Source organism: Aphelocoma coerulescens, chromosome 9, assembly GCF_041296385.1.
Source record: "Aphelocoma coerulescens isolate FSJ_1873_10779 chromosome 9, UR_Acoe_1.0, whole genome shotgun sequence".
NCBI lineage: Eukaryota > Metazoa > Chordata > Aves > Passeriformes > Corvidae > Aphelocoma > Aphelocoma coerulescens.
Window position 1 is genome coordinate 26125191 of NC_091023.1, and position 12255 is coordinate 26137445.

The 12255-nt window shown below is 49.7% G+C and overlaps 1 protein-coding gene across 1 annotated transcript; it reads left to right on the forward strand.

Annotated features, from left to right (window-relative positions):
• The first annotated feature begins 1620 nt into the window (after nucleotides 1–1620).
• On the forward strand, nucleotides 1621–11881 carry GPR149 (G protein-coupled receptor 149). The gene is made up of 4 exons (XM_069024840.1): nucleotides 1621–3028; nucleotides 3865–4057; nucleotides 4668–5086; nucleotides 10977–11881. The coding sequence occupies exons 1-4, from the start codon at nucleotides 2087–2089 to the stop codon at nucleotides 11547–11549; spliced, it is 2127 nt and encodes a 708-aa protein (XP_068880941.1). The 5' UTR covers nucleotides 1621–2086; the 3' UTR covers nucleotides 11550–11881.
• Nucleotides 11882–12255: the final 374 nt, after the last annotated feature.

Below are 12255 nucleotides of genomic sequence, written 5' to 3' on the forward strand. Positions count from 1 at the left end.
GCCAGAGGGGAGATCCCATCTCAATGGATCTTCTCTTTAGGACCATTCCTTAGTGAGGAGAATTCCCACCAGGATAAGGAATAAATGCATGTACAGTGAAAGGCAGTTCTTGTGCTGGGACCTCCCATCACGCAGGGGGCCCATGGCAGGGAAAGGATCAGGCACTATGGAATCTACAGCCTCCTGCCTGCTTGGCACAGTCCAGCCAAGGACACACACAAAGGTCTCCTCCTGTCTCGGGGCTTCTGCACCATCATTACCTGTGCCTTTTTGGCAGAGCTGTGTTATTCCGTTCTAGCACTGTTTCTTTAGAAAATTCAGGACACGGGGGATAGTGATAACCCTGCCCACCTCTCTGCTCACTTACCTGTCCTTGCCTTCCCCAGACCTACTTGAGTCCATTCATGAATTTAGGGGAAAATTGGGAGTGAAATTACAATTGCAAAGTTAGTATTTCTGGGGCAGCATTTCTGTAAAGTTTGAAAGATTGCAATGTGAACTCATCCTTGAGATCAGAGAATCTATTTCAGGTTCATTTGCCCCAGCCACAGGAGATGTTTAAGAACTTGGATCTCCTTAAATGTGCAGGTCAGCTCCCTGGAGCACAGCTGTAGGGGAAATCCTGCTGCCTTTTGTGGAGTTGCTTGGTTCTTACTGCAATTGAATTCTCTCTTTAATTTTAAGATGAAACTGATCTTTCTGTACATGTTTTATCAGAATTTATCAGTCATGTTAAAGAAAGATAAATATGAAGGGGAGCTGTTTGAATTCGTCCCTCCCAAGACCTTCTGTTTATAACTATGGAATGACTGGAGGAAATCTCACCATATTGTAAATACGATAAAAGCTGCCACAGAGAGTGGCATGGTGCAGTTCAGAACACAAAATACTCTGTGCGAGAAGACAAACTTATACAATACAATAAAAAGCGTCTTTCTTCCCAAGAACATGGATGAACATTTCCTTCCAAACACAAACAGGAGGCACAGGGTGGACTGCTCTGCCCACAGTGTCAGAAAGCTGCAGAGAGGCAGAGGGAGAAAGAAAGCAGGGGCAGGGAGATGTGTAAGGAGGAAGATCCTGAGGAAACTTGCAGGAAGTTCGTGTTGCTCTCTGCCATCACGGCTGTGGACATGCGGGGTGGCCGTGATGGCTGAGGGTACAACAGAACAGTTTTTCAGCACCTGATGAAGCTCGCGTTGGGGTCGTGCGAGGAATGAAAGTTTGCAGAGCCCAGGCTGAGCTGAGCTACCACACGGCAGATGCCGCCGGGCTGCCTCACCCAGCTCCCTGCTGTTCCCGAGAGGTGGCCCTGAGCATCCGTGCGCACGTGTGGGAGCGGGAATGCTGGGGGACAGAGCTGAGCCCGTCCTGCATCCCCCTCACCCTGCGGCGGTGCCCCTGCCAAGCCCGGAGCACGGCAGTGCCAGGGAACACGAGCATTCCAGCCCTTGTGCGAGCCCTGGAGCAGCTCGGGATTTACGGGAATGACATCCACGGCTGACATCAGCTCGCAGTATTTGCATTGGATTTCGGTGCCGGCTCGGAGGTGTGGCTTAGCGGGGACACTGCTTCAGGCTGCCGATCCAGCCGGGAGGGAGCTGGGGCTGGGGGCATCCTCGCTCCCTCTCTGCCATTCTGCCGGCACCAGCTCCTCCCTCCTGCATCTCAGGCAGCGTAGGGTGAGTCCAACAGCCTCTCCTACGATGTGTCTGCCCGATCTACTACAGCCTGAACACAGCCCGTACTCTGCCTTCCCTCCAGCCGAGCTCGTGAGTGAGACACGGTGCCTGCCGTCCGTCAGGGGGGAATGGCATATGGAGACCTGCGGAGCCTTAACTCACCATCTTCCAGCACGGGAACGATTTTGAAGAATTCCATGTTTTTCAGCACCTTTGCTACTTCATTGTTGCCTGGCTTTTTGAGAGCATGAGTTCTGATCATTAGGGGTGCTGCCACCTGAATATTTCTTCATCAGATGCCACAAAGAGAGTCTAGGAAAACAAAGAAACTTGTGATGTGGAGCTGACAGTTTTGGTTTCAGCTGGTGAAAACTTGCAGAATCAGTGAGAAGGCAAAGAAAAAAATGCCCAGGACAATGTCAGTAACTCCTGGTAATTTCTCACTCAATGGGACAAGCTTCTTCACTGAGAACCACAGCACTATGGACAAACCCAGTGAGCCGAGAACTTGGAATGTCTTTCTGTTCTGTTTGACTTTTGCCATTGCAGTCCCAGCCCTTCTGGGCAGCATTTATTCACTAGTTTCCCTGCTGAAACTGCAGAACAAAACCACGGTTTCGATGATTGTGACCTCTTTGGCAGCAGATGATCTGATCAGCATCATGCCAGTGATTATTTTCATGCTCACGCAGTGGTCAAGCGAAGTCCTCCCCCAGCCTCTGTGTACCACCTCAGCGTTTATGTATTTATTCCAGGGCATTTCTAGCAACCTGAAAGGGTCTCTTATAGTTTCTTACAACTTCTGCACCCTCAACACGACTGGGACACTGAGCTGCAGCTCCTCCAAGAGCCGCATGAGCGTGGTATGGGTCATTCTCACCATCTGGACTGTCAGTTTGCTGATGTGCATTTTGCCTCTCTGTGGTTGGGGCAGGTACATCCCCACGTCCTGGGGCTGCTTCGCCGACTGTGCCAGTTCCTTCATCCTGTTTGTGTTCATTGTGTACTCGCTGTGCTTCTCCCTGCTGGCAGTGCTGGCCGTTCCCCTCACTCTGCAGCTGCTGTGCTCAGGTGAGCCACAGCTGCTACACACCGAGTACCTGCAGGGCTCTGGAGGCTTCATCTCCCCTGGGACACCACGGGGATGCGGTGCTGCTGCCCCTCCGCTGTCGCTGCTGGACCCTGGGAATAAAACCCTGCAGCCTTTCCAAAACTCGGAGGCAGTTTCTGGGAAGGGTGTGGCCGAGAGCAGCACAAAGAGCAGGAGCTTCACCGTGGGCTTTGCCCAGAAACGATTCTCGCTGATCCTGGCACTGACCAAAGTCCTTCTCTGGCTCCCAATGATGGTAAATTCTCAGATGGCTTCACTTTCCAGTGTTCACTTACACTTCAGTGGGATGTGACCATGGACTGAAATAGACGAACAGTGGCCATTGCAGTAGTTCCTCGTAGTGTAGTTGTGCCAGCAAAAGTCCCCTCCAGCAGGTCTGTGTCACTGCATGAGTTTAACTGGTGCCCAGAGGGTTTGGCAGAGCCTGGTTCATCACTCTGACACTCTCTCATCACATCATTCATGTCACATGAATACCAGGGGCAGTAAGGTCCCCATTTGGCACCCAGCTGTGGGACAGGGTCTGCTCAGCATTCTGGGGCTGGAAATTGAGGTAAACGCCCCTCTGTCCTGTCCTCTGAGACACATCCTTTGGGTTAAAAAATAGGAGTTTGGTAGAAAAATGCAGTTTGGTTGAACCTTTGTAATCCCTGTAGTGCTGGGGTTGGAGGGAGTGCTGTCATGTGCGTGTGTGTGTGTTTGGGAACAAGAACCTGAGAAAAGGATCTGTTGGGAACAGGAAACACGGCTCTGGGGCAGTTACCCCTGCCCTGGGTGTGTGAGGGCGGGGTTCCTTGGTACCACATCGGGCTGGCTGGCACTGGGAGCTGTTCAATGGCACCTCACTATATTTAGCTTCAGTGAGGGTTTTTCTGAGAAATGCAGCATGAGAGGAGGGCAGTCAGCGTGTTTCCTCTGCTGTCTGTTAGAGCCAGAATTGTTGTGCTCAACAAACACTAATGACAATCTGTCTTACAGTGGTGTCATATCCATAGCAAGATGTTCTCTCTGTTCCTGGAAGCACCTCGTGTGCCCAAAGCGATTTAAATTTCAAAATGCTCTGCCTTTCAGATACAGATGGCTGTCCAGTATGTCACTGGGCTGCAGAGCCTTTCGTTTGAGACACTGAGCTTCCTGCTGACTGCGCTGGCTGCCACAGTCACCCCGGTGTTTCTCCTGTCACAACACTGGCTCCACCTGCCCTGCGGCTGCATCATCAACTGCAGGAGGAACTCCTATGCAGTGTCTTCAGAAGATGCCAAAAGTAAGTGTGGAAGGGTTGCTTTGGTGTAATAGAGGTTGCCAGACCTTCCCTGGTAACATCCTTGGCATCTTGTAGAACACTGTTTTCCCTTGGGATTTATGTAAAAACAGCTGGAGGAACAGAGTGGGTCAGGTGGAAGGGACTCACAGGGATCATCTGGTCTCAACTGCAAATGTTAAGGGCTAAATATTTCTGAGGATGTGGGAGTTGTTTCCCATTCTCTGGAGTGAAAATTCTCTACCATCAGTGAATGAATTCCTTACACTCCCTGCATGTTCAGGGAGAAAGAATCCTAGAGAAAAGCCATCCTCAGTGCATGGTTTTCACTTGCTTTAAACACATTCTCCAGGTGCAGAATGGCTTGTGCTGCCCCTGGTGCCCTTTTAGCCACTTTCCCAGAGAGAACAACTGCAGTTCATCAAGAAGGCAGTTCCTTTTCGGAAGTCTTTCTTCTCAACAATTCATTCTTTTTATAGAGAGAAAATTGCCTGTTTCCAGCAGGAGCTGGATAATTTATTCCATGTTTTAGCATGTCATTTGCATTGTGTTTGTAAACTCCTTTTTCTTCTTGGTCTCAACTCCTAACACAGTTTCTTTCCTTCCTGCTTAGCCAAGCACAGTGGTTTCGAGTTCAACCTATCATTCCAGCAAGGCTATGGAATCTACAGGATATCCCAGGAGAACCCTCCCCACCACAGTGGCGATGGTAAATCCACATCCTACCACAACCTGGTGAGCTCTGACTGTGAGGAGCTGGGGCCTGGCAGAGGCAGCGATGCCACCAGCTCCAGGTTCCTGCCCACGGCATTGGGACACAGCTCCTGGGGCACCCCGGGGGGGAGTAGGACAGGCCCCACATGCCCCCCTCCTCATGGGCCAGGGGCCTGTCAGGGCCAGGAGGGCACAAACTGTGACCCAGCAGCGTTCCCTGAAGGACCAGAGTGGAGGCTGTCCCACGAGGAAAGCCACAAACCAGAACTCTCGGACTGGGAGTGGTGCCGGAGTAAATCTGAGAGGACCCCTCGGCAGGTAAAAGAGGAATTTATTCTTTTCTGATAATAAGAGTTTCCTTTTGAAATAGGAATGATTTTTACTGGCATTGATACTTCTATTAGTCCTATTTTTTGGTAAAACTCATACATGGCATTGTATAATGTTTAGTAACCACAGACCTATTTGCAGGTGCTGATCCTGCAATAATTTCTCACTTGTGTTCTTAATCATGGGGTTTTCTTATTTTGTGTGCACCTGCATGCCTTGGATATGATAAGAATTAAGTATGAGTTATGTTAATTTATCTTAGTGAAGAAGAAGTTTTTCTCCAAAAGATGACATTTTCCAGAGCATTCTGCTGTGGAATTCAGTGGCCATTGGGCATTACAGTAGGTGGGAGTGGGGTAAGAGCCCATGTGAAGTCTGTGAGAGAGGAGCTCCGGAAGGCTTTAGGTTGGAAGGGATCTCTGGAAGTCACCTAATCCAACCTCCTGCTCCAAGCAGGGTGACTTCAGAGCCAGATCAGCTCATGCTCGGCCTTTGCACACACACAGGAGCTGTATAAGATGTATTTCGTATTCAAATACAGGAATCTCTCTCCATCTGATACACACAGGTTTATCGTCTGAGGCACAGTAGGAACTTGGTTGATGTTTCAAATCTGACTGATCATCCCTTTCATAAAAAGCCAATGCTCACTCTGTTGCAGTGTGCAGAGATGAATTCCTGCATTTGGGGGCAAAAGGAAGTGATGACTCAGTCTGGTTTTAATCTACCCGTTCTTGCCAAGGCCTCATGTGCCATGTACAGCTTGGTTAATAAGATCACTGTACCAGGAGGTTCATAACTGTGGCTCTCCCTTCCAGGAGTTTCCAGATGACGTTTAAAAAAAAAAAAAATTCCTTTCCCCATGTCCCCTGGTGCCAGTTCAGATGCAGCCCCGGGACTGCAGCAGGTGAGAGCAGGTCTTTGTGAGCAGCTGGCAGTGACTGCCTGGGGGTGTTTTCTGTGCCCTGGGGCCTTGTATGGCACTTCTGGACATAGCCTTCACTACTTGCGTTACAAAGAATCTGACAGAATCTTCTGGCACTTTGCCAGGTATAACCCAGTGCCAGGCATTAAAGCTCCTATGGGGTAAAAGTTCCAGGCTTTGGAGTTACAGCTCTGCCTGGTTCTGACATTCAGCAGGAGCTGCCAGAGCTTCACAGCTGACATTTGCTTTGCTGCTGGGAAAGGGCAGAGTGTGAAACCCCTGCAAGCTTTGTAAAAATAACTTTAATGCATTGCTCAGGTGTATGTTGGATGAAAGATCAATTTGGGCCACATATTAAATAAGTTGAAAACCATCTCCTTTATTCATCCTGTCTGGAAGTCCCAAAGTGTCTAAGAAAAGTCACTCTGTTCTCATCACTCTGCATTTCCCACCTGTGTTAAAAAAGGAGACTCCCCCTGGCATTAATTTGCCATATCCTTCTGCAGGAAATCCAGGGATTCTTAGTGGAATCCATAAATACAGGGATTGTTACTGGAGTCCATCAATACAGGGGTTCTTATTGGAGTGCTGCTGATTTTCTCTTCAAAAGGAGAAGCTGTAAGAACTGACAGTAGGAGGGAGAGCAGCCATCCCCCATGGATGTGGGATCAGTGAGTTTGATTGAGCTGTTTGAAGAGCAGGGTGCCAGACAGGACCCAGGATGCCTTTGGTTTCCTCTGGAAGCTGAGGGCTTGGAGAATGGCTCTTCCTTGGGGTGGCAGTAATGATTGTGGAGCTGCTTGTCCCCTCATTATCTGTTCTGTGAGTAAAGAGTTGCTCCATCAAAGTGATTTCTCTGGAATAAAAGTGGCATGAGAGAATGAAGCAGCAGGGTTATTGAATACATGATAGGATGGCTGTAATGGAGAGGGAAAGAGAAGATGGTACTTGTCATTTCTAACTCTTGCTCGGCTGCGTTTTTGAAGAATACCATTAACATCTCATAAAACACCTGTATATCTCCGTTCCTAAAGAGATTGAGTGTAAATATGTCATGTCTTATTTTGCCTATACTTCAGTGCCCTCAGGCAACAGAAATCTCCCAGGCTGGCAGTTTGTTCCAGGCTTGCTGATTATTTTTCTCTGCTTCATCTGCGGGTTGCCTCAAGCAAACTCTTTGAAGAGACTCTGTACAGGACCTATTTACGTGCCCTGCAAGGAAAGAGAGGGGGAGGCTGTGCAAGTGACTTCACTGAGGAGGAGCCAGAGCAGGCAGGAATATTTTAACATGATAAGTACACAGCATCTCACCCACTGCAGGAAAGTTGTGAACATTCTCTTAAACACCAGGCACAGCACAGAAGCTGAGTTAGGAATGGCCTTGAAGGTTCTCTTTGCTTCCCACTGGCTGGTGGGAATATGTACCACCTGTACCCCTGCTGATGTGCTGAGCTGTTCCCTTCGGGGTTCTTCCTGCTCAAGTGGTTGGAACTTGATGTCCAAGAGGTTCCTGTGGCTGGAAAATCAATGTGACATTTCACCTTCCTCTTCTCACTTTGCTCCCAGAGGCATGCATGGTCTGTGTGATGCTTGCTGGCTCCCTGCTGCAGTTCCACTGCCATTGGCTCTCTCTGGAATTGCAGAGGAATAGTGGGAGTAGAAACATTTGCCCAGGAGGGCAAGGCTGGATATAGCTCCCAGAGCCCTTCCCTCACAGGTGTCCTCACCTTGGATGCTCTGTTGCACTTCCTGGTACTGATTGATATGAACCCAGGTCTGTCTGCATTGGGCAGGCCAATGGCAAGCGCTGGGCTCAGGCCATTTGAGGTGAGCTTGTCTCTTCCTGTCATAGCCCCTTGGCTCTACATTTGCTGCAGTCAGCCTCAGAAATAGCAAATCATTGCAGCAATTAATTTCACTGCAGCTAATTTTAATTTTTAGGAAAGTAGAAGACTAAGCCTCTATTTTAAAACAAACAGAAAACTCATTGTCTCTGGAAAGAAAAAGCTGGGATCCTTACTGGAAACATTCTAAAAATAGACCTTTTCATCTCGGGCTGGGTTTGGCCAAAGTAATTAGGAATGCAGACTCCTCAGAGCTGTTTTAGATGGCTGGTTTTCTGTTTGGGAAGGCAGCATGGCCCAGTGGGAGCAACACAGACATGGCACAACCTGTGTGTGCTCTTGGTGCTGCCCCCGTGCAGAGATCTGTCCTAGAGAGGAGGTGCAGAGTCCAGTACATCTGTGCTTCACTGTGACACTGCTGGCACACCTGTCTGCATTGCAGGGCCTGCGACAACAGGAATTGTGACAACAGGCATTGTGAGGGAGAGTCTACAAAGTGCCTGTGCTTGACTCCATCACCAGACACTGTAGATGGTGTCCCATGTCCCATTCAGCCTCCAGCTGCTGCTTTGAGCATTTCCAAATGGAAATCTGTCTGTCAGAGCCTGTTCCAGCTGCTGTGGGACTCAGATACATCCAAGCCTTCCTTTGGACAGCATCCTCCCTGGTGAATCCAGCCTAGACTCTGCTCAGGCAGCAGGAACAGGACAGGGAACCTGGTCCTGACCCACAGTGATGGTGGGGAAGGTTTTGCCTCATGGCAACCACAGCTGCTTCTGTGAACTCTGGAAGGTGGATGTATAATTAAATAATGAGGGGATTTGCTTGATCAGTTCTGCAGAGATTTCTCTGCTCAGAATGCATCAGCATTCTGTAAGGAACAAGGACATTTGTGATTTATTTCACTGGGATTTTTTTGTCTTTCCTTTTAAAAACTCCATGTGCTGGTACATGGAGTTCTCCAGTGAAATCCCTGTCCCAGATTCCAACAGCCAGAACATTCTCCAGGCATTGTGGGCAGGGGCTGATTGGGCTCTGGGTTTCCTGTTCCTCCACAGGCACACCTGTGTGGAAGTGCTTTAAAAAGAGAAGGGGTAGTGTAAATTGTGTGGGAGAGTTGTGTATGTTATTTCTTTTGGAAACAGTTTTCCTTTAAATGCAGGAATGCAAGGTGTGTGGGAAAAGCAGGAAAGGCCCTACAGGGCAGAGCCCTCGGTGCAGGCTGGGGCAGTGGGATGGCAGACGTGCAGGAACAGCACCGTAGGTCTCCTTCTGCTTCCACTGAGGTAAAACCAAGCCACAGCCTGCTCCAGCTGTGGGTGCTCCTGTTCAGCCTGGAATAAGGCAGAGCTGGGATCAGGGACCTGCACAGTGGCACTGGAGGCCACTCTGTGTTACTCGGAGTCCTTTCGCTGCCTCCTGCTCTGGAGTGAAATTGCATTGTTAGGCTGCAAACCAGAAAGCTGAACTGCAGGGAACTGTGGGAGTGGGAGGCAAAATACTTCACAGGATGTACCAGTAGAGTCTGGTTTGCTGGTGGATTTCTATTTATTGCCATGGATATGTCATGAGAAGCAAAAATGGGTATTTAATAATGGTATCAAGGACAAGATAAAGGTCACTTTCTGTTCTCATTAATAATAATTTATACTGAAAGTAATTCCAGTAATAATCAGTGTTACCTGGCTGTACCTAAACCCAGGATAGATGCATTTATCCCTCCCTTGGACCCCATAACCCTGGGTTTAGTCCCAGCACTTGTATCCACATTTCTCCCCAGGGCACAGCATTGTGGTTTGCAGGGACAAATGGATTCTGTACTTTAGAAACAGGTGAAGGTGTCTGGAATTGAACAGCATTTCCACTGGAACTGTTCTAGTGGGAAATGACGGTGTTCAGTGCCTCCCTGGTTAGTGACTGGGCAGTGACATAGGAGACTTGATGGATCTTTTTCATATACTGATTTCTCAAGAGAAAACTTGAGAAGACTTTCAGGAAGAGACACTAAGTGATTGGGAAATGTCTCATTCTCCAGACCTGGGGTGTTCATTACAGCAAGTGCAGATTGCTCATTCTCCCCCCAGGCGCCTCAGACATCCCCTCCATGTTCCTCATGTTCAGTCTGACAAATCAAAGTGTTTGATTAAACAGGACATAACCTGTGGTGGAATCAGCTTTTATTTGCACTCCGTTTTTCATATTCTGTAGATGCCATAGTGAGTCACAGTCACTTGGGACTTCACTTTATACACTAAAGTGTATAATAACACTCAAACCTTCTTGCTACTCTTTCCAATCATAAATACCAGGTTGTAGGAGTGCGTGGTGTTGGGGCGATTGGGAGGTCGCTGCTGTGCTCCCCAAAGCGCGCCGGGCGCGGCACGGCTCGGCTGCGGCAGTTCGGCACGCTAGCGAGCTTCTGCCTCCTGCCCTGCGCTGCTGCTTAGGCGCTGAGGACACGCACGCTCAAACCACACGGCTCAGTAGTGCCACAGATAAGGAGCCAGGGAGGGCCCTCCGCATGGTGCGTTCCACAGTCGAGGTTCATTTCACCTCCGCAGAGGGGACGAGGTGCGAGACAGGGCCCAGCGTGCCCGTGATGCCCTTTCACAGGGTCACAGAGGCACCGGGGAAGGGACAAAGGCGGCACGAAGGAAGGGACAAAGGCGGCACCAGGGAAGGGACAAAGGCGGCACCGGGGAAGGGACAAAGGCGGCACCAGGGAAGGGAACCAGTGCGCAGAGGGAAGGCACAGAGCGGGCACCAGCTCAGGTGTGCAGCCACGGGCTGCTGGGAGAGGGAGCTTTCTTTAACCCAGGGTCTCGGGGGTGCGTGAGGTTACATTTCATCCAGAAGGAATTGCGGGAGAGGCTTTTCCTTTACCGAGATAATACTGATATCTCAAATATCTGAGTTTTTTACCAGCAGGCCTTTGCTAGTTCGGGGCTCTCTAGCCCACTAGCTGGCTCAGTGACCCCAACACCAGGTGTCTAAAATTCTGCAAGGAAAAGGCAGTAGGATGAATTAACAAACTGAGCATACTTGGCTGATTTATGATGGATTTTGACTTGGACAATGCTCACCACTAACAGTCCTTGTTCCCCTGCAGCGCGCGGGCGGGGCCCTGGCCGTCCCTCTGTGCGCATTCCAGGGGACTGTGTCTCTCCAGGCCCCCACCGGCAAAACGCTCTCCTTGTCCACGTACGAGGTGAGCTCCGAGGGGCAGAAAATAACCCCCATGTCCAAGAAAATCGAGGTGTATCGCTCCAAAAGCGTCGGCCATGAGCCGAGCCCAGGGGAGCCTGCGGACACGTTTGCTGACACGAGTGTTAAGATTCACTTGGAGGTGCTGGAGATCTGTGACAATGAAGAGGCCCTGGACACCGTGTCCATCATCAGCAACATCAGCCAGTCCTCCACGCAGGCACGGTCACCCTCCCTACGCTACTCCCGCAAGGAGAACAGGTTTGTGTCTTGTGAGCTGGGGGAAAGTGCCTCCTACTCCCTGCTCATCCCCTCGCACAGCCCTGGCAGCGACTTCAGCATCTCCATCCCAGACACTGTCGAGGCTCATCGGCAGAACAGCCAAAAGCAGCACTCGGCCAGGGCTGGGTACCAGGAGGAGATACAGCTGCTGAACAAAGCCTACAGAGAGCGGGAGGAGCAGGGGAACAGCAGCTGAAAGGTGTTTAATCTACACACCTCAACTGCTCTGACAGACAGTGCTCCCCTTGGCTCAAGTTACCCAAGCAAATACAGTATCAGCTATTTTTCTCCTAGCATACAAATTTTATTTGGGTGCACTGTTGAATAGATTCAAACTGTTAATGCTATATCAAGGGGATAACAAATACTCAAGTGCTTTACAGCTTTCCATAGTGAATTTTAAGTTACTTATTTATATATCTATTTATTTGGGGAAAACGTGTGTCTAAAGGGAATCCTAAATAAAGTCTTAAACCCCAGTTGTGGTGTTTGCTGGCACTGGGTGGTGTGTCTGCAGGAACTGGTGGAAATGAGGGGGCAGCTCCGCAGGTGGGAAGTTATGGCAGTTTTGACACACTTGCAGTTTTTGTCTACATCTACATCAACATAATACTAGAAATACTTTTCTAACACCTGGACATCACTTAAAGCTCATTGGCTGCTCTTTGTTTCACAGATTCAATCTCCTTCCTTGTTGATTAGGCCTGACAGTATACGAAGATCAAACGTTAACAAAATGACACATCTTTCCCCATTCTGCAACACACCGGCGGGTCGGGGACTCGAACCCGGGACCTGGGCGGGCCGGGTTTGGGTTTGGGTTTGGGCTTGGGTTTGGGTTTGGGTTTGGGTTTGGTCGGGCCGGGACTCGAACCCGGGCCCAGCCGCGCTGAGGGGCGGCG